The 21,292-nt window shown below is 56.9% G+C and overlaps 1 protein-coding gene across 2 annotated transcripts; it reads left to right on the forward strand.

Moving 5' to 3' along the window:
- The first annotated feature begins 5,633 nt into the window (after positions 1-5,633).
- PDK2 (pyruvate dehydrogenase kinase 2) lies at positions 5,634-21,196 on the forward strand. Of its 2 annotated transcripts, none has more exons than XM_004764804.2 (11): positions 5,634-5,887; positions 7,773-7,914; positions 15,044-15,115; positions 15,497-15,681; positions 15,800-15,889; positions 16,100-16,177; positions 18,341-18,420; positions 18,510-18,608; positions 18,769-18,876; positions 19,430-19,543; positions 20,107-21,196. In XM_004764804.2, exons 1-11 carry the CDS (start codon positions 5,770-5,772, stop codon positions 20,245-20,247), a joined length of 1,227 nt encoding a protein of 408 aa, XP_004764861.1. In that variant the 5' UTR covers positions 5,634-5,769; the 3' UTR covers positions 20,248-21,196. The 2 variants fall into 2 exon arrangements, with proteins under 2 accessions (XP_004764861.1, XP_004764862.1); XM_004764805.2 differs by having other exon boundaries at positions 18,344-18,420.
- The last annotated feature ends 96 nt before the right edge of the window (positions 21,197-21,292 follow it).

Genomic DNA, 21,292 nt, shown 5'->3' on the forward strand with positions numbered 1-21,292 from the left:
CATAAGTTATGCCCCTGACAGTCCACGGGGGCCACTGCCTTTGGCCGGTGCCGGCAGGTTTGGGCACACACACCCCTCTAGCACAGGCACGTGCTGTCTAGCCACAGGCTGCTCCCCGTAGGAGGGCTGGAGCTGCGGGGCCCTGGACACATGGGGGTGCCCACTGCCTGTGGACTTATGTTGGACATCACGGATGGTACATGGACATACATGTCTCCGCCTCTGCCTGTGCCAAAACCAAGCCAAAGGGCCTCCGCCAGAGCCAGGAGGAAGAGGCCCCCTCTGTGGTGACCACGCCCACCACCATTCACACTGGACCCATCTTGAGCCATAGTCACTGGACTGACTGCTACTGAGACTACTGCTGCTGACAGGGAACCACGCACCGGGCTCCCCCAGCCGCTGCTCCTGGAGATCCTGCCCCAGAGAGCAGGGGCCCGCCTCGGGTTGGCTATGGTGGCATTTCCAGGCCCTGGCATGCTCAGATCCAAGAGCAGAGTGGACTAGAAGGAAGGTCCCCAGGACAGCTTTCCTTCACAGATCTTTGCAAGGCCTCTCTCCTTGCAGGAGATGCCTTCTGGGGAAGAATGCTGTCTGAAGGAACAGAGACAGACAAGCCACGGCACAGCCCTGGGAGCACGGAGGGATGCTCAGTGAAAAAGGGGGCCCATCCCACTAAGGAGCTGTTGGAAGGAGAGAGGAGACCCCACTTCTCACTGACCACTAGCATCCAGGCCTCTGAAGGCCTGGAGAGACACCCACCCACCCATTCCCTACCCCCCAAGATCATGGAGGGAGCGACACTTGAATGTAGGACGGGGAGAGAGCCCTGTCCCTGCCCCATCAGCTGGACCTTGCTCTGCCCTCAACGACCATGGGTAGGGGGCCTAGAAGTGGGGTTCTTGGCTGTCCTTGGCTTTCAAAGCCAACTTAGCTCTGCCTCCTCCCCCCATGGGCTAAGTCCTGAGGCCCATTCTAGAAGTTGAGGCTGGTTCCAGGAAACCTCTCCTGACCCCTGCCTTTTGGCAGTCCCCCTTTCCCAGTCCCTACCCACTTCCATGGTACTGTAGCTGGGGAGCTCTCTCCCCCTCCTGTGCCTTCTTTGTATATAGGCTTCTCACGGCAACCAATAAACAGCTCCCAGTTTGTACGCTCTGCATCGCCTTCCCTTCACCCCCCCCCACCCCGTCCCAACCCCCTATCCAGTCCGGTGATGTCAAACAGCTGACCCGTAGGTGGAAAAAGGCAGGGGCCGGGATCTGAGAGGCTGGCGAGGTGAAGATGGATGCGGACGCACCAGTCCCTGCTCTCAGGGACATCCTGATCTAAAGGATGGTCATGGACATCTAGCTGAGATCCAGAACATAAAGTCTGGGAAAACACCTGAGTAGACTGGATAGAATCCAAAATGGCTTCTTGGTGGACAGTGTGCTGGCCCTGGGGAGGGAGGTGGGAGGTGGAGGTGGTGGTGTGCCAGGTCCAGAAGAAGCAGAAAGCTACTTGGCTGTAGAAGCAGGTGGTCCTGGATAATGGTGGATGGAGGTTGGGTGCCAGGGTGGAGAGCCCAGGGCCCTCATCCAGTGGCTGGATTCAGATAAGAGCCTGCTTTTCTGCCTCAAGCCCACCCCTAGACACCATGATGAGTAGATCAGAGGGTGAACCAGTGACTCAAGACTAGAAAGACTGGAAGGTCATGGTGTCCGCCAGTGTCTGGGCAGAAGTACCTGGCGTTCTAGTCTTACGGCCATTCCTCCAAGGGTGCTTCAGTCCCGAAACCCCAGAGCCCACAGCATTGGATCAAGTCTTCTGCTTCTCAAGGTCACTCTTCCCCACAGGCCGGGGAGAACAGAGCAGTTCTGCGTTCCCCGTGACTTCTTTATCCTAAATTGTGGCATAGGTCCTTCTGTCAGTTGTCCTCAAAGCTATGACGTTTGGAAGACTTCACTGAAGGCTGAAAATCACTACTCAGAGAAGCCTAGCGGCAGATCCTCAATTTTAGCTGCTCCGAGAGCCCACAGACCCAGGCTATCCTCCCAGGAGCCCCACTCGATGTCTGCTTTGGTGTCCCCCAACTTGCTTCCCTGCCCTCTGCTGCCCCCACCAGAGCCCACACCTCCCACCCCTCACTTTCCGTGCTGGGCCTGCCCGTTCCAGGGTGAATTAACAGCAGAAGGTCCAATTCCCCCAGAAAAGCCCCAGCCCCTACCCAGAGGTCTCTGATCTAGAAATCAGAACCCCCAGGTCCTTTTCCAAAACCTGGGTTATTCACTCCGTCAGGAGTAATACTACACGTGGTGTTGGCAAAGCCCAGCTCAGGCTGAGCAGAGCTCAGGCCCACTCAGTCCTGTCCTTTGCGGACACTAACTGCTTAAGAAAAAGGTAGCATCTAGGGATCTACACATCCCTCTGACCAGTTCCACAGGCTCAGCCCCAACGTGTGTGTGTGTGTGTGTGTGTGTGTGTGACACTGTTTATGCTTGGATGAGAACACAGTCCTCTCTCTCTCTCTCACACACACACACACCCTGCAGTATAAGTAGTCATTTTCAGGACTGGTGCTATACTTTTATAAAAGAAACATAATGGCAGGGGCACCTGGTGGCTCAGTCAGCTAAGTGTCTGCCTCTGGCACAGGTTATGATCCCAGTGTCCTGGGTTCAAACCCCTTGACGGGCTCTTTGCTAAGCAGGGAGTCTGTTTCTCTTTCTCCCTCTGCTGTTCCCCCTGCTTGTGTTCTCTTGTGCTCTCTGTCAAATAAACAAACTTTTTTAAAAATCTTGCAAGATTTTATTTAAAAAAAAAAAAAAAGGTAGAGAAGCAGCAATGCCCACTTTATATAAAAGATAATGTCAAGCTTCGATAATGTCAAGCTTCTGGAGCTCCTTGGAGCTGTAGCACCTCCAAACTCTTCCCAAAGAGGGTCTTGGCTTTTGTGTCACTGAAAGGACCCATAAGGTGATCCTCCCCCTCTGGACACAGGTCTGGGTTGCACTTCCTCATTCCCCTCCTGGTTGGATGAGATCATGTGACTAATTCTGGCTAATCAGTTGTGAGCAGGAGGAACATGGCTCAATTCTGAGCTGAGACCGTTGAATGTTGGATGAGAGTCCTCACAGTTCTGCTTTCCTGATTCAGCTGCTGTAGAAGCCTGCCTTGAGATAAAATGTCTATCAGTCTGAGTTCCTGAGAATCTCCCTCCCACGACCAACCTGCCTTGTACATGTAATAGGAAATTTGGGCATGATGGGATGGGGAGGAGCTTAACCTCAGCATCATCTAACTTAGCTTGACCGAGCCATCCACTCCCATTATCACCCTGAGACAATCTCTGCAGAAGGAATTTTGCTCCAAGCACGGAGGCCACAATATAGAAGTCCAGCACTAAGGAGAGGATCGTGGGTAATATTCTCTCCTATACCTAGTGTCAGAGTTCACAGCCTTTTCCTCATTACTTACATTTTTAAAAATGTATTTTAAAATGTAAATTTTATTTATTTATTTACTTATTTGAGAGAGAGCAGGGAGAGGGGCAGAGGGATAAGGAGAGACTCCTCAAACAGATCTCCTACTAAGCCCGGCACGGGGTTCAGTCTCACGATCTTGAGATCATGACCTGAGCCCAAAACCAAGAGTCTGATACTCAACTGACTGAGCCACCCAGGTGCTCCTCCTTACTTAAATTTTGACAATAGTAATAGCTGTTAATGATTAATTATTTATTACGTTTATAGGCGAGGCACAGGGCCGGGTTGTTGTTGTTGTTGTTTTAATCTAAGTACCTATTTGCAACCTGAACAGGGCACCCTCCAACATCATGAGTGATTTAATTGCTAGCTGGAAGGATGTTTGGTGGTCCTCCCTGATGACTCTGTGGCATGTCTGCCTGGTGGTCCCCGCTCTTTTTTTCCTTTTTTAAATGTGCTTTGTGCTGTGCCCGGTGCTGGAAATAGAGCAGTTAATTATACAGACAGCCCTGCCCTCCTGGAACTCAAAAGTCTAGTGGAGAGAACAGATGAGTCAGCAGATGATTTCCACTCAGTCTGATAGGAGCCAAATGGTGCTAAGGTTGGGCAGGTCTAAAGAGTCCTTAGAGGTAGCCCAGAACCCAGCCTCGTAGGGCTGGAGACTTGAAGAATGGATAGGTGGCAAGAAGAACAAATGATCCCAATAGAAGAGACAGTATTTGCAAGGGCTTGGAGACTGGAGGCGGGTTCAAGGCAGTAGATAACTATGACTGGGAGTTGAGCAGGGGAATGTGGAGGGGAGGAGGCTGGAAAGTTAAGCCAAAGCAGATCGTGCAAGAGCTGGAAAGGCACCAGTAAGAAGTAGAGAGCCACTGAAAGTCTGTGAGCAAGGGAAGTAACAAGTTCAGATTTGCTTTTGAGAATGATCCCCGAGCCTGTTTCCTCATCTATATGATGGGGATAATAATAGCACCAGAGAGCCGTCTGGAGAATTAAAGGAGATAATGATGCAGACAGTACCTGGGCACATAGGTCATTATTCATTCAGCTAAGAGTCCCTTCTGTTGGGAAGCCTCGCGCATTGCTCCGTGTTGACTGTAATCACATTCTGTTACACAGTAACTACTTATTTACTTATGCAGTTACCTCCCAAACTAAGAAATGAAATGATCCGGGGAGAAGACTACCTCCTTATCCTTTCTGTGTTTCCTGTCCCCATGACAACGCCCAGCACATATTGAGCACTCGGTCAGTGGTGCCCAGGGACTGAACAGTGAAAGAGCGAAAACATCAAAGGGACAAGACGGGGGCGGGGGGGGGGCGGCGGAAGGGGTTTCGAAGGGGGGTCAGGGCGTACCGCGTTCCACCACAAGAGCGCGCGCTCTGTTCCGCCGAGAGCTCAGGGCTGCTGGGGAAGGGCGGGCATCCTGGCGCCCAGATCACCTGCCAGGACCTTTCTCTAAGGCAATGCGAAGATCGTCGCTTTCTCAGGTCAAATGAATAGCGAATAATCGAAGTGTTTTGAAAACTGCACTCGCAGCGCCGATGTTAAGGCCTGCCTCTATCACCGTCAGTCCTTAGGGTTTTGACTCCGGCCGTCCTTTCCCGAGCCGCTTGGTGGGGGGTGGGGTGGGGCACGTCTGTATGAGGGATTAGCATGGTCTTGCATCCTGATCCCGAAGTTTGCAAACTTTCCCAGTCCGAGTCACTGTCATCCGGACTGGGAACCCACCAGATCGCCCCCCTCAAGGAGCGCAAGTGGGTGTCAGGACAAGTGAAACAGGTCCCTTTGAGAGGGAAGCTATCGGGCCAATTTCAGGGAAGGCGAGTGAAGGAGATCTGGGAGGGCGCGGGAGAGGAAGAAGTAAAAGGGAGGAGGAATGACGAAACTCTGGGGAGGCAGGGGTTAAGCCGGACTTGGCCGGGAGGAGGAAAGGGCGGAGCCAATGCTCGGGAGGCGGGCTCTCGCCGCGGCCTCGCGAAAACAACAGACCGCCCGGGGCAAGGACGGGGTTAAGGGGGCGGGTCCAGGGGGGAAGCCACGTGTCGAAGCGAGAGGCGATTGGCTCTGCCGGCGTTGTTTGTGAGCGGCCATTGGCGACGTCGGAGCGCCGCGACGAGCCGATTGGCCGGGGCTTGGAGGACTGCCCGCCGGGGGGGCGGGGAGGAGGCTGCAGGTCCCGGTCGCTGGGCCGGGCTGGGCCGGGCTGGGCCGAGCTGGGCCGAGCTGAGCGCCGGCGCTGCCCGCTGGAGGACCGGAGGCCGAGCCCAAGCTGCGGCCGCCGCTGCCGCCGCCGCCGCCACCATGCGCTGGGTCCGCGCTCTGCTGAAGAATGCGTCGCTGGCAGGAGCGCCCAAGTACATCGAACACTTCAGCAAGTTCTCCCCGTCCCCGCTGTCCATAAAGCAGTTTCTGGACTTTGGTACGGAGTGGGTGGGGTGGGGGCGGCTGGCCGTGGGGGCCCGCGGAGCTCGGGGGGCGGTGAGGGAGGGGGCCCTGGCCTTGAAAATTAACGCGGAGAAGAGAGGCCCTGCGTGACAGGGAAAGGTTGCTGGAGTACAGGCAGGGAAGAGTTAAGGCGGTGGGGGGAGGAGGGGCAGGAACTGTCCCTGAAAGGGTTAAGGTATCCTGGGGAAAAGCTCTATACTGGGCTGTCAGTGGGAAGTGGGGGCACTGAGAAGGAGGGGTCTAAGTATCTTTCTGGGCTTTGTTAAAGGTCTTGTCCAGTAAGGCACAGCAGGGAGGTGATGTTAGGGCAGGAAGGGAGTGGGATATATCCAGACAGAAAGGGTTAATGGTGGTTGTCGTAGTGACTCAGAGTGTTGGAGAAGAAATGGGGCAGGGATGCTGGTGGGAGTAACAGACAAGGCGGGATTAGGAGGTGCAGACAGCTGGAAGGAGACCTGGGCTGGGGTGGGCACCCTGGGGTCAGGTGGGGACCCAGCTCTTTAAGAAAAATGTCAACAGGAGGGAGGTGGCTGATGAGCACACCCCGACCCACTGAAGAAACCCTAACTGGCCCAGTAGGCAAGGACACTTGAAGAGCAAATCTGTTTGGGCCTGGCTTCCTGTCCCTAACCCGGTGGAGGCCTGGAGCACCATGAAGTGGAGTCAGAAGGCTTGCAGCCTTGGCAGCCCCTAGATTCCTGGGCCAGTTCACCCACCAGCAATGCCCTGGGGTTGCCTCTGGAGCAGAAGCAAGGCTGTGCCACTGTGGCCACTGAAACAAGCATTGTGTGGGCCCTGTCCCCTGTCTGTCTACGCGGCATTTCCCTGGTGCCAGCTGGGGATTAGGACGGGGTGCCCAGGTCTCTCCGGAGTTGAAGAGACAGTGCCTGGCTCAAGTTACAGCTGCGTCACTGAGGGGAGAGGGTGGGGAGGAGGCAACCAGGACACAGGGCCCCTGTTCTTCAGGACTTGTCTGCCTGTCCCCCTGCCCTGTTTGAGCTCCCCCCATGTAGAAAAGCCCCCTGGGCCTGTTGTCAGCCACCAGTAGCTGTCCAGTCCAAACTGGACCCCAATTATAGAAATGGGCTGGGTGAGGCTTACAGTAGAGTTTGGTCCACTTGTAGTGCAGTGGGGGAAACAGATCTTCAGAAGGGTAGTCACATGCTCTAGGTAGCAGACTTGGTGGCAGGAAAGCAGAACTTAGACTAGCATCTAGCTCTTCTGACTCTAGGCCATGGCCTTGGTCTACCACTCCCGTCTTCATCTTGAAGCCAGATCAAGGACCAAGACATTTGGGCTCCCATCCTTGGGCTCTGTGGGCTCTTGGGCTCCCATGTGGGCATTAATGCAGGGACAGCTCTACATTAGTCAACGAGACCAGCCTGGGTGAAGACAGACTGGGCCAGAAAGAACGCTGGGGCCCCACAGATGCCATGGGCCAGGCACAGTGCCCCTCAGCCAGGCCCAGACCTGGGAAGGCATGGTCTTCCCGGGTTCCTCTGCCCACTGGATCCACCCCTCTCTACTCCTTCCACCTCTCAAGGCGAGTGTCTGCTAGGAGAGGCAGAAAGTGAAGGAGGGAGGTAACTGAGGCCAGAGCTGGCTCCAAATGGGCCTGGGAGTGGCACTGTCCCCTGTGGTTGAAGGCAAGCAGGCTTGGGGTGGGGGACACAAGCTTGGAGAGGGTTGGGCAGGGTGGCGTGGCGGTGGGCGCACTGCAGGAGATCAAGAGAGCTGCTCTGCTCTGTGCCCTTGGTCACTTCTCTGAACCCTCAGGAAATGAAGGATTTAATCGACCTGACCTCTGGCTCCCGTGGTTTGCAGGTCTGTGGGCTCACCTCTCTCTCTCCCTCCCTCAGGGTCCAGCAATGCCTGTGAGAAAACCTCATTCACCTTCCTTAGGCAGGAGCTGCCTGTGCGTCTGGCCAACATCATGAAAGAGATCAACCTGCTTCCTGACCGAGTGCTGAGCACACCCTCGGTGCAGCTGGTCCAGAGCTGGTGAGACCCCCAGCCAGGTCCCTGTACCTCCCACTCTGCTGCCAGATGCCCCTGGGCTCCCAGAGTCTCTGTGCTCTCAGCAGCCTTGAGGGGGGTGGGGACAGAGGGGAAGCACAGGGGCTCCAAGAGGCTGGAGAGTTGCCCCAAGGTCAAGTGGAATACTAGGCAAGAGCAGGTAGTGAGCTAAAGCTCCTAGCCTCCGTGTTTACCAGCCCTATGCTTACCACTCTTCCTTTCTCCAGAAACCCAGGGTCCACCCGGGGAATTGTTTTCACAGCCAAAACCCAAACCATGCCAGTATCAGCGTTTACCACCAGCTCTGGTTCTGAACACCCAGCACCTATTAAATCCTATTTACCTGGGGACAGGCCACATTATAGGGAAACAGAAACAGGAAGAAACGAATTTTCACATGATATAATCCAAGCTACAAGTCAGACTGTTTTGGATGTTGAGAAACACTCAGACACAGGGATGGCATCGTACCCAGCCCCAAGAACTTTGGAGGGGCAAAGACCAAAAGTTGCTCTGGTAGCAGAAGGAAATCCTCAGTAAAGCTTCCTCTAGAAGTCTTCCCAGGTTAAGTAATTGAATGACAGACACCAACGGCTGGTCACATGAGGAACAAACAAGAGTTTGCTGTGTGACTGGCACGCCGATGGCGAATCCTGGTTGGTCTTTGGTGGCCCTTGTGCCAAAACGCTTCGCCGGTTCTCCTGGCTGTGGTGCATCGTGGCTGTGGTCCCCTGTTGGATTTAGGAGCAGGGGTCCGCACCTGCTGCAAGCCCAGTGCCGTGTCGGAGGCAGGAAAGCAGCAGCAGGTACCCTCCGGGAGCTACAGAGATGGTAGATGGTGGTGGGAGCAGGGAGCTTACAAAGAGTTACTTTTACTGAAGAACGAAAATGTTATTTAAAAAGTCACATGGGTTGGGGCTTTTTTCCTCCTCATGGTGGAAGTATAACATGTCCGCCTGGACATTTGGAAGACACGGGAAAACAGACCGAAGAGAGTGCCAGCCACTACCCTCCACGCCATAACCAAACGCTAGTCGGGTTTCAGAAGGTCGTAGTGGTGTGCTTCTAGCATTTTTTCTATGCATGGATGTATGCAGAGGCAGGACTTAACTCTGGTTTAATGAGATTCGGGAAGGACAGTGGCGGTGCACAAGGCCAGGCTCCTAGCAGGCGCACACTGGGTGTCAGGTGAAGCAGAGAGTTGTGGGGAAGTTGAAGTGGATGCATAGAGGAGGTGACACGTCTCCAGGCCTTCCAGGGGGCCGGAGAGAGCCTAGACCTAGAAAGACGGGAAGGGCATTCCAGGCCTCGGAGCTGCCTGTGCCCGGGCGTGGAGGCAGGCAGGGGCCCAGCGAGGGCCTCTGGGACCTGACTCTGTGCCAGCAGCACTGTTTGGTGCAAGCTGTGAAGGGGGACAGGGACAGAGGGCAGGGGCTGGCATTCCTATAGCCCAACCAGGTCACCCCTCGCTGGGCCCTGGCCCTCGGAGGTGTGGGACATCTGAGCCAAACAGCATTTCCCAGCGCGGGGTGGTGGGGAAGTCATGGTGTGGAGACAGAAGGTGCCATCTGTTTGCCCGCTTATCCTCCAGCTCTGCCCGGTTGACTGGCCTGGCTGCCTCTCTGGCGAGCCCCTGATGCCAGGACAGGCCCTTTCGTGCCCCTCCCTGGACGCTGTGTTCCTAGGAGAGCTGGGGGATGCGTGTCGGGATGTGGGGGAGCAGGGAGCTGCTGAACTGCCCGTGACTCCCCCAGGAGAGGCCATTTCTGAAAACCAGATACGCATGTATGGGCTGGGCCTGGCCTTTCTTTCCTTGAAGCTTCTAAATCATGCCCAGGAACAGCAGGACAGAGCAAAGTTAGACAAGAGAGAGCACTTCCTGGTGGTTGATTCAGCTGAGAACAGGCCCTAGGATTGCTAGAATGTCCTGACACACTGACCAGAGCCTGCTGAGGTTGTTTCCGGGGAATGGGCGTCATTGGCTGCAGCAAGAAAGCCTGAGGTCCGAAGGGAGGAGGGACTTTGTGCTGGGGATGAGGTGGCCGCCTGTGAGAGAGGGCAGACCCCCTCTAGGAGAACCTGCTGCCGGCTTGAATGCAGAAGTGGTGGCGGTGGGCAGGTTGGCATGAGAGGAGGGGGGCAGCATACCAAGGAGCCTGGCAAGAGGGCCTCTACCCTCAAAGGCTGACGAGTAAGGAGCGAATGCTCCCCTTTGGAAAATAGAAAAGTCCAGTATAAATGCTGTTCGTAGTGGAAGTGATACGAAGTGGGGAGGCTGGTGGAGTTATTACTCAGCTGCAGTGAGGTTCTAGGCAAGAGTCACTGAGGATGAGGTGAGCATTCCTGGGGGGGGTTTTTGGTTTGGTTTTGTTTTGTTTAAGATTTTCTTTATTTGACAGACAGAGATCACAAGTAGGCAGAGAGGCAGGCAGAGAGAGAGGAGGAAGCAGTCTCCCCACTGAGCAGAGAGCCCGATGCGGGGCTCGATCCCAGGACCCTGAGATCATGACCTGAGCCGAAGGCAGAGGCTTTAACCCACTGAGCCAGCCATGCGCCCCAAGCATTCCTGGTTTTAAATAAACCTGGTGAATTGTTTCAACCAGACAGACCTGGTGTGGAGGGAGCCCGTTTTGGAGGTGCCTAGAAGGCAGTAGGAAGCCGTGGCTGTTGACTTCACTGTCAGCATGCTTGCCTTGGAGGTGTGGCTTTGCTGCTTGCTGGACCCTTAATCCTTGGCAGACCCCCGGCCTCTCTGAGCCTCAGCTTTCTCACCTGTAAAATGGGGATCTGCTCTGTTTCTAAGGGCAGATGCTACCATTTGATGCAAAAGTGTGCAGAACTGTGTCAACACAAGCCATGTCCCCGAGCTTCGCCATAGATGTGAGTGTGGCCAAGGTTCTCTGGGACAATGTGGTCCTCACAGCGATGGTGATGGTGAAAGCAAACAGACCTGGAGGGCCTGTCATGCGTCAGGTACTGTTCTAGGCATGTCCACATGTTCCCTCAATTAGCCTTGCTGACAGCCTTCTGTGGGAGGCCTTGTCATTTCTCCCATTTCATAGATGAGCAGACTGAGGTTCAGAGAGGTTAGGACATGTGTGTGAGATCACTCAGGCAGCAGGTGGGAGAGCTGAGACTCCTGCCTAAGGCTGTGTGACCTGGTGGCCGCACTTGTGAGCAGAGAGGTCTGAGTGCTGGGTTCTGGGGCGGTGACCCGGATCAGAGATTGCCAAACTCCCCGAGTGAGGCCTTGGGAGGGTAGGGTTCACCTTAGTGGAATGCGCTTGCTGGCTTGGGATGTGAGAGCACGAGCAGGCGAGAAAGGCAGTGTCAGGAGGGCGTGGAGCTGGTACAAGCATGCTTCCAGAAAGTGGGAGTTAAGTGAGAGTCGCAGGGTAGAATCAGAGGACAGTGAGTCTCCTGTCACAGAGGTCTTGCCGGGGCTGTAGGGAAAAGGGCTAGAGGCAGTGTGGCCAGCAGCCTCTCATGATCTCTCCCTCCAATGGGCAAACCCAGCCTGCGGGAGACCTGCACCCCCACCCTGTGGGAACCACAGCCCTTGAGAAGAACCAGTGCCATGGTGGTGGCCCCAGGGGCCGGTGCCGCGCCAGGCATGGAGTTGGGGTTGGAATCTCACCCTCGCTGAACCCCTTGGCCTCTCTTTCCATAACCGGAGTCGAGACTGAGGATGTCAGAGTGGTACTGCTGTGAACCCCATTTTCGAGCCAGGGACCAGAGTGGCTCAGTGGCCTCTGTGGGGCACGGCCGGCCACGGGACCCAAGTGTGCCTGGCTCAGGGCCTACACTCAGCTCCCCCGCAGAAAGCAGCTTCCAGACGAGGGACAGGTCTGCCACCGCCTCCTCCTCACATAGCCACTGCCTTGTTCATGCTCCTTATCTGCCACGGCTGTGGGCGCTAGTGCATGGTGTGCACACACAAACACACACATGCTTACACATGCTACCGGTTACACGCCCCCTCCACCTCCCCACACAGTCCACCCCCTGCCTCCCGAATCGGCTCTGGGCAGGCTTGAAAGCCCCAGAAGGCAGGAGGCCTGGGCGGCCTGATTTGGGGCTGAGGTGAGCAGGCGCAGGCCTTTCCTGGGGCAGCTACATTGGGTCACCACTGCCTGCTGGGCCTGCTCTGTCCAGTTGACAGTGGAGGTAAGCACCACATCTGTCATTACACCAGGCTTCAGGCCTCCTAGGTCCAAGCCCTGTTCTTTCCCTTCAGGTCAGCGAGGTGGGCAGCCCAGCAGCCAGTGTTCCTCCTCAGTGTCTCTCCCTTTAGGACCAGATCTTTCCTGAGAGTGACATCTGGGGTGCCAGGCCTTGGCGGGCTCCACGCCAGGGCCAGCATCATCTGGGAAGATCCTTCCCATCTTGTTGCCTCCCTGCTGAGAGCCCATGTGGAACTACTCCCTGGAAGGAACAGCCCTTCGAGGGAGGCAGGCAGGGGTCCTCACTGTGGTTCATCGTCCAGGAGACGGAGGCCCGAGGCTGGCAGCCCTCCCCCTGCCGTGCCGGCGGGCACTGCTCATTGTCCATCCATCCTGCTGCCCTTTGCTCTACTTCCTGGCCGTGTGACCAGGCCCCGCTTCTGTTCCCTGGGGCCCGTTAGGCAGCCTCAGGGGTGGTGCCGGCAGCTAGCCCGCTGTCCCCAGCCCTGCACCTCCTGGCCCAGCAGGCAGGGCCTCCTAGCTCCCACCCCTCTGTCCCTGCCTGCCCCCCCAGCTCTTCCCCACCCCCCATCTTAGGAAGGGGTTCTGAGCCCTGCTCTCCAGCTGGTTTCCTCCCCTCCCTCTACCTACCCCAGCCTTACACACTTGCAGGTTCTCTCCCCAAATCCCCTCACCATCCCAGACTCAGGAGCCTGAAGCTTGATTCTGGGCTTGGGGGCAGGGGCAGGGCAGGGATTTGGAGGCACATTGCCTGCGAGAGAGAAGTCCGGCTCTGCACGGAGACCGCCTTCTCTGTAGAATGAGGGCAGCACGAGCACCCACCGCACAGGGTGTCACGGAGGCCAGACTAGGGCAGCCGGCAGGCGCAGAGCTGAGCGCTGTCCGAGGCCGGGGGCAACCGGGGCAACCATTGCATCGGCAGCCACACTGTCAGGGCCGGTGTGGATGGTGAACGCTTGGCCATGAGGTGTCGGTGGAGAGTCAGACAGACATCAGTTTGAATCCCAGTGCTGCCCGTCACTGTGGGGCCTGGGCCATATCACCTGCTTTCTCTGAGCTGGTTTCCGGCTACAAAAATGGGACTACCCCATGCTCCGCAAAGCTGCTGGGGGAGGGGAGACCCTGGGTATACTCTGGGCACAGGCAGGCACTAGCAGGCACCTACCCTCCAGGAAGCTTGAGGCCCTGCCTTTGGGGCGCCTCTCTGATTGTCTGCTGTGGCTGAAGGGATGGGGGAGACTGGTCTCTCCTGCCGGGTGGGGAGGGCAGGCAGAGAGCACCAGGGCTGGGACCGCCTCGTTCATGCCATCCACAGCATGAAGGCTGTCCAGAGCAGGACTTGGAACCTGCAGCCAGTACGACCAGGAGGAGGGTGTTGGGTACCCTGTGGGGGCTCAGAGGACATGCTCAGCAGTGGCCAGTGTGTAAACCACCATTCGTAACGGGTGCACGCATCCCGAGAGTGCTCACTGCGTGGCAGGCACAGGGCTGAGTATCACCTTTGGCCCTCACCGCAAGGCAGTGATGGAAGGAGCTACGAAACCTCCACTTCCCTGAGGTGGAAACTCAGGCCCAGAGAGGCTTCATGACTTACCCAGGTCACACAGCCCCGAGGGACAAGCCAGGACTGGGACTCAGCAGAGCCAGCGCCACAGCCAGCGCCCCCCACCTTCTCCTCTAGTGTCCAAAGTGAGAGCAGCGGGGGAGAGGTGAAGGGGGATGGGTGCTCTGGGCAGAGGGGCCCTCAGGGACGCCGAGGTGAGCATTCTGAGCAGACATGGTGCAGGGCAGTGACAAGAGTGTGGGGGACTGAGTCTCACCACACCGCCTCCCAGCCTGATGACTACTTTGGGCCTCAGTTTAGGGGCCTGTGAAATGGGGCTAATTTCTGCCTTTCTGACCTGCCAAGGTCAAAGCACTGTTGTACACAGGAATGCATGTACCATATAAGGCCCTTTTCTAGAGAGACCCTTAGGCCACAGAGCTCTCTGTCCCAGGGCTCTTGGCAGCCCCCGCCTCCTGCTGGCTGCAGATGTTTCTGCCAGAGTGTGGCCATCTCCAAAACAACCCGTGGACTGGGCATGGTAGCGGAGGAACAGTGGGGGTTCTGGCTTACAGGAGCAGGGGGACAGTAGCTCTAGGTTGGTGCTGTCTGCTGCCACAGGCTGGCCCCCTGCTTCCCAGCACTCCCCTGGTTCCCCAGCTCTTCTAGGTCCTGGGGCAATTCGGCCTCCCACCAGGCCTGCAGATGGGGGGCTTTGGGGGTCCGCACACTCCTGCTGGGCCTTTGGAGTAGAGTGGACTGTCTTGGCTCTCTGTGGGCTCTGCCCCCCGACCCCTGCCACGGTCAGAGCTGGGCATGCCTTTCCCCACTTCTGTGTCCTTCCCACCCCCCTGTTTGAAATCTACTTCCTTAGGCAGACCACACGGCCCCTGAGCAGGTGCCCAGAACGGTAGGCACTAATCTTCACTGAGCCCCCGCTCTGTGAAGTGCCCTGGGCCAGTCACTCTGCCAGGCGTGCCCCAGGGGATGCAGCGGGAACCCTGGGGGACAAATACTAGGATCAGTTTCCGTGAAGGGGCTCCAGGAGGTTAAGCGACTTGCCCCAGCCTTCCCTCCTGGCCAGTAATCCACGAGACCCCGGGGACGGGATGATCCCTGGTGCCCTCCGAAGACTGCTATTCTTAGATTGCACAGCAAAGGTGCTAGGAGGGGGACCGGCAAATGAGAGATGTTCTTGCATAACTTACTGTGTTGTCAGGGAGACTCGCATGCAGATGAAATGAATTGAGAAAAAGTGTGGTGTAGCCTGTCGGGCAGGGTGGCTCTGTGTGGGTAGGGGTGAGGCAGGCGCGGGGGCAGCTGAGTTCGTTGGGAAGGGAGCCCGGCTTGGCCTGGAGCTGAATGGCACCCCCTCCAATGCACACAGGTATGTCCAAAGCCTCCTGGACATCATGGTGTTCCTAGATAAGGACCCGGAGGACCATCGTACGCTGAGCCAGTGAGTGAAGGCCCCAGTGGGGGGTCAGGAGGGCAGGGGCAGGCGAAGGGCTCTGGGTCACAGCCCCAAGGCAGAAATGTGCAGGAGGATGGGAGAAATGATCCCTGTCCTCACGGATATCTAGTCTGCGGGTGAATTAGCCCCTGGCCTCCATGGCCCTGGGTCTGATTAGGGAGATCCAAGCTCCTGCCCCTGAGGGGCTCCCCTGGCCGTCGGGCAGGTGGTGGGACACTCAGGGCAGACTTGGGAAGCAGCAGGGAGGACACTATGTCTCTCAGGTTGGGAGGGGTCCTATGAACAAAGACTGGTGGAGAGGAGGTCAGAAGTGGGAGAGAGTCTGGGGGCGCCCCCAGTTTGGGACTAAGCCGCCATGCCCTGCAGGTTCACGGACGCCCTGGTCACCATCCGGAACCGCCACAACGACGTGGTGCCCACCATGGCGCAGGGCGTGCTGGAGTACAAGGACACGTACGGCGATGACCCGGTCTCCAACCAGAATATCCAGTACTTTCTGGACCGCTTCTACCTCAGCCGCATCTCCATCCGCATGCTCATCAACCAGCACAGTGAGCAGGGCCGGGGTGCTTGGGACCGAGTGCACCTCCCTGGCTTCATGGTGGCCTGAGTGGGGGTGGTGGGTAGGAGGGAAGCCCCACCAACAGCTCCCTGCCTTCTCGCCTGCAGCCCTGATTTTTGACGGCAGCACCAACCCAGCCCACCCCAAACACATTGGCAGCATCGACCCAAACTGCAATGTCTCCGAGGTGGTAAAGGGTAAGATGTCCCCACCATGCTGGCCCACAGAGGAGCCCCAGAGACCCCCTCTGACTGCCTTGCCAGAGGATGTGCCGTTCCCCCGTGGGTAGGGGCCTCGTCTGCTTGGGTTTAATGTTGGGGATGCCTTGTACCAGGAGGACTGGTACAGGAGGACTGCCTGTTGGGTTGGACCATCCCATTCCCTGAATAGCTACTGTCTTCTCTCAGATGCCTACGATATGGCCAAGCTCCTGTGTGACAAGTATTACATGGCCTCGCCTGACTTGGAGATCCAGGAGATCAACAGTGAGTGAGGGAGGCTCTGTGTATGTGTGTGTGTGTGTGTGTGTGTGTGTCTGTCTGTCTGTGTGTGTGTGTCTGTCTGTCTGTCTGTCTAAGGGCTCTAGAGAGAAAGATGAGATGGGGAGTCAGGAAAAGAACGGGGGGAGGGGGGGAAAAAAAGGAAAAGAACTGGTTGGGACAGAAGCAGAGCTATTATTGACATATTATTAGCAGTATTATTACTAATACATTTGCTAAGTAAACATTGTTAAACAGTAAACATGCCACAGAAGGTCGCTCTTCTCATGGAGGTCACGTTCTTGATGCCAGGGAGACTGAGGAAGGGGGCCATTAGCCAGTGAGCAGATAACCCACAAGCTAATTTCAGATGGTGACAAGTGACAGGGAGGAGACAAGATGAGATCATGTGACAGCGATGAGGAGGAGCAGTGTATTTACTAAGGTGTCGGTTTGGGTGCCTTTTCAGAATCCAGGCGACAGTGGCATAATTAAGAGAGAGGTTTCCCTCTTTGAAGCCCCTGGGGTGGGACAGTCGGCTCCCCACCCTTATGTCTTGGCTCCAGCTGGAGAAGGGGAAGGGGTTGGAGACAGAGGCGAAGGCATGCAGGGCCCATGGGCCACACACAGGAGCTGGGATGTTGTGTGCAGCAGGGAAGCCCGTTGAAGGGTTCGAAGCACGGTGATGCCAGGGTCTGATGTTTGTTTAAAGATACTTAGAGGTTGGAGGGGGTGGGCAAGACCTCAGGAAGACCAGTTAGGAGGTCACTGCAGGAATCCAGGGGACGGAAAGGCAGCAGAGTTGGAAAGAAGGGGGTAGATTGGATAAATATTTTGGAGGTGGAGAGGTTAGGACTTGCTGAGGAACCAGGGTTTTAGGGGAAAGGAGGATCAGCGATCTGGAAGTTTCCCTCCCCTACCTGTTCCTCAGCCCCCCCTGCCTGTGTGCCACAAACCTGAGGGCTTTTGTGCCTGGAAGTCACGCTGCCCACATCTTTAAGGCCCAGTTCAAGTCCAGATCCTCCGAAAAGCCTTCCTGGACTTTCCAGAAAGCATGATTAGGCACCCAGCCCCCTGGGGTGTACCTCTGTCACGCACTGTCACTGGCTGAATGACTTGGAAGCATGGGGCACCCACGTGGCTTGGTTGGGCGTCTGCCTTTGGCTTGGGCCATGATCCCGGGATCCTGGGATGGAGCTCCGCATTGGGCTCCCTGCTCAGTGTGGGCAGCGGTGGTGGTGGGGGGGATCCGCTACTCCCTTTCCCCCTGCTTTTGCTGTCTCTCTCTCTCTGTTAAATAAATAAAATCTCTTCAAATAAATGAATAAATAACTTGGGGGCAGAGATGGAAGGACAGAGACAGGCCACATTCCTTCAGTATCCCTAGGGTCAAGCACAGGGCCTGGCACGTAGCTCTGGGTACCATGCCCAAGGTTAAAGTCACTCAGGCCTTTGTCTAGACTTAAATTTCCGAGACCGTAGGGCTGAATTTTATTCATCTTTATGCCCTGCTGCCCAGCACAGGGCCCGAGATTCCTTCATTCGCTAATCCATGCCCAGTCATTGAGCCCCTGCTGCAAACAGAGCTCTGTGCCAGGCACCAGGAGAAGACACACAGCCCCTCACACCAAGAAGCTCTTGAGGCTAGAGCGATCCTCGAGAGGCAGAGTGCTGGGGTCAGAACCGTGTGCGGCAGCCCTCCCCTCTCCCCACTGGATTTTAAAGCTCTCCAGGGCCTCTGGGGTCCAGGTGAATGCTAGTAGACTGGATGTAGGCTGGATAGATATTTTTTGAATGAATGAAGGGGCTACAGGAACAGTGGGTGAGTGGAAGGCTGAATCTGGACTCCGAATTCATGGGTAGACGGGATGGATGGATGTTGGGACAGATGCGTAGTTGAGGGACAGTTGGATGGTTGAATGGACGTTGGAAGGGTAGCTAGAGGAATTAGGGGATGTTGCACGGATACAATGGTTGGATGGATGGACGAACAGGTGAATGGACAGACACCGTGTGATGGATGGATACTGTATGGATAGACAGGTGGGTGAACAAATGCTAGAGGATAAATGGGTGATTGGTTGAGTGCTGGGTGCTAGGTGTTGCGTCAGTGAACGCTGAATGGTGACCTCTTGACAATTTCCTGATCCTCGGTCTTGACTTCCCCAGCAGCGTCCAACTCTGAACAGCCAATTCACATGGTCTATGTCCCCTCTCACCTCTACCACATGCTTTTCGAACTCTTCAAGGTAAGGGGGCAGGGATGGTCCTCTGCAGCCTTGGGGGATGGTTAGGGCTAGGCCACTCTCACTCATCTCTTCTGCCTCTCCCTCCACAGAATGCCATGCGTGCCACTGTGGAAAGCCACGAGTCCAGCCTAGTCCTCCCACCTATCAAGGTCATGGTGGCCTTGGGTGAGGAAGATCTGTCCATCAAAGTATGTGGCCCTTGATTTGGGGGCCGGAGAGCAGTGGGATGGGGACTTGCGTCCCTGCCAGGAGATGGGCTCAGAGGAGACCCTGGGGATGGGGACGACCAAGAGGTCAGGGGTGTCAGGGCGGGGGCGTGAGCACTGAAGCCATGTCCGTCTCCCCCAGATGAGTGACCGAGGTGGGGGAGTCCCCCTGCGGAAGATCGAGCGACTCTTTAGCTACATGTACTCCACGGCGCCCACCCCCCAGCCTGGCACCGGAGGGACCCCACTGGTGAGATGGTTTCCCTCCAGTGCCCCCTGCCTCCTAAGGCCTCCTGCCTTTTCTCCTCTTCTCATCAAACTGTCACTCTCCCCGTCTCTCACCTCCTCACCTCCTGTGGGCTTTGTTCTTGTGTAGCTGTAGGAGCATCAGTCACCTCTCCCAGTCTGGGTCCCCCTGCTCCTCCCACACCCCCCAGACTGCAGCAACCCCCCAACCTGAGCTGCGGGTGTCTATCTGTCTCTCCTCATTTCTCCCAGTGGCACCCCACAGAGTTCACTCATCAGCAGCTCTGTCATTCCCAGGAGAGCAGGTGGGGCTGGGTTTGGGAACTTGAGACCCAGGAGCCCCGAGACCTGTCCACACCCGCTGGCTCCCAGGGCTGAGCTCCTCTGTCACCCCTGTTGACTACCACCCACGGCTGGGACTGCTCAGCCTTTCTGGCTCCACCAGACTGACTGCCCTGGGAATCCTTTGGCACGACCCCAACTCAGCATATTGGTCCCTTTGCTCCGGGAGGCCCAGACCCGCCTCCTGGTCACTCTCCCTTCCCGCCCCCTTGTAGGCTGGCTTCGGGTACGGGCTCCCCATCTCCCGCCTCTATGCCAAGTACTTCCAGGGAGACCTGCAGCTCTTCTCCATGGAGGGCTTTGGGACCGACGCAGTCATCTATCTCAAGGTGAGGGTCCTGGTGCAGGGACCAGCTCGCGGGCTGTGCTGGCAGGTCAGCCTGCTGCTAGGTTCCGTCTCCACCCCTCCACTCCTTCCAGACTGAGAATCAGAGCAAAGCTACCATTCCCAGCCTGCAGACATCCCCACCTCGGCAGGCAGTCCTTGGTCTGTGACTAGGACCCCTGTTTTGGGGACCTTTGACTTCTTATATGCAGAAGGAAGGGGGGCTGCCATAGAGAACTTGTCATTCAGCTCAGGACCAGACTGAGACCCAGAGTTCGTGATCTTGTTCAAGGTCACAGTCCACCTTACCTCTGCCTCCCTGACCCTTTGAGTGAGTAGCCTTCTGGAACGGGCAGGAACAAGGCACAGAAGGGACAGGTCCTTTCCTGGGTCTTTCTGGGCCAGGGTTCGTTGTCTCAGCCAGTGTGTGGCACCTAGCTGGGCTGACTCAGACACGGCGCAGGTCATGGTCTGACACCCCCACAACCCACCCCGGGAAAAGGGTGATTGACCAAGACGTGGGTGAAGCACTGGGAAGGAGGATGGGCTGACCCTGGTGCTCTCCAGGCCCTGTCCACGGACTCAGTGGAACGCCTGCCCGTCTACAACAAGTCAGCCTGGCGCCACTACCAGACCATCCAGGAGGCTGGCGACTGGTGTGTGCCCAGCACAGAGCCGAAGAACACGTCCACATACCGGGTCAGCTAAGGGCTGCCCTGCTCCCCTGCACCTGAGAGGACGGACTGTTGTCTCTGGGATTGGCCACCATGGTGACCCTCCTCTTCCCCTGCCTCGTGGGGGGAGGGCTCTCTCTAATGACCAGCTTCTGTCTCTTTGGAAGTCACTGCGGTGACCAGTCTGTGGTCTAAGTGCCAATCTCCATCTTCCTGGAGACCCCTTGGTGGTCTCCCTGGTGTTTGGTCTCTGTGGGCGGTGCCTAAGGATGGGGGGACGTCTCCATCATGATGTGGGGGGCTGTCCCAGAGTCATGTTTCCATGGCAGTGCTCCTTCTGAGACCAGAGCTGCCACTTTTCTTCCAGGGGTCCTGGGTCCCCCTCACTGCCGTCCATAGCCCTGGCCTTCCAAGCGGACACCCTGCTTGCCTTATCCCCCACCCCGGCCCATGCAGGGACTCCAGTCCTGGCCCAGGGTCAGCGCTAGCCAGGGGCCAGTGTCCCTGGGTAGAGAAAGGGGTTGCCCCCTCGGGCCCCTGTTTGGGGACATGGTCCTGCAGCCTCTCCCTCTACCCTAGGCTTGAAGGTGAAGGTTAGGAGGGAACAGTTCTCACTCAGAGCACACCCTTAAAGTGGAGGACCTGGGGAGGACCCAGGGATCAGCTGTTTAGCCACACTGGTCAGAGCCCCTCAGGCGCCTCCCGAGGCCCTCCCCGGCATGTCCTCACACGTACATGGCCCCTTGCCCACCCCACACCCACACGGTCCCGCCTGAGCTCCAGACCCCCGCTCCCCCCGTGCCTGGACATGCACGTGCTTGGGGTGGCTTTCTCCCTAGAATGCTCTATGTACATAGTTAGTTTTGTAGCCCCGAAAAGTCCCCACCCTTCCCCTTAGCACACGGGGGTTAAAGTGGTGTGCTCCTCCCAGTGGCTGTGACGATGACCCGTGACATCCGCAGTAAAGAGGAGATTGAATGAGACCATGGCCTGGCTGCTTTTCTGGGGTGGGAGGGGGAGGGGAGAGATCCACAGGCACAGAGGCACGCAGACCAGACCGCACACCCTGTGACTGCCGT

The sequence above is a fragment of the Mustela putorius genome, unplaced genomic scaffold (assembly GCF_011764305.1).
Source record: "Mustela putorius furo isolate JIRA1106 unplaced genomic scaffold, ASM1176430v1.1 tig00003962_pilon_pilon_pilon, whole genome shotgun sequence".
Classification (NCBI taxonomy): Eukaryota; Metazoa; Chordata; class Mammalia; order Carnivora; family Mustelidae; genus Mustela; species Mustela putorius.

Excerpts from the sequence above, each read along its gene's own strand:
- PDK2 (XM_004764804.2), top strand. The coding sequence starts at position 5,770 with ATGCGCTGGGTCCGCGCTCTGCTGAAGAATGCGTCGCTGGCAGGAGCG. Across the intron at positions 7,915-15,043 it reads GTGCAGCTGGTCCAGAGCTG|GTATGTCCAAAGCCTCCTGG; the intron begins GTGAGACCCCCA and ends CAATGCACACAG. Across the intron at positions 18,877-19,429 it reads GCACCGGAGGGACCCCACTG|GCTGGCTTCGGGTACGGGCT; the intron begins GTGAGATGGTTT and ends GCCCCCTTGTAG.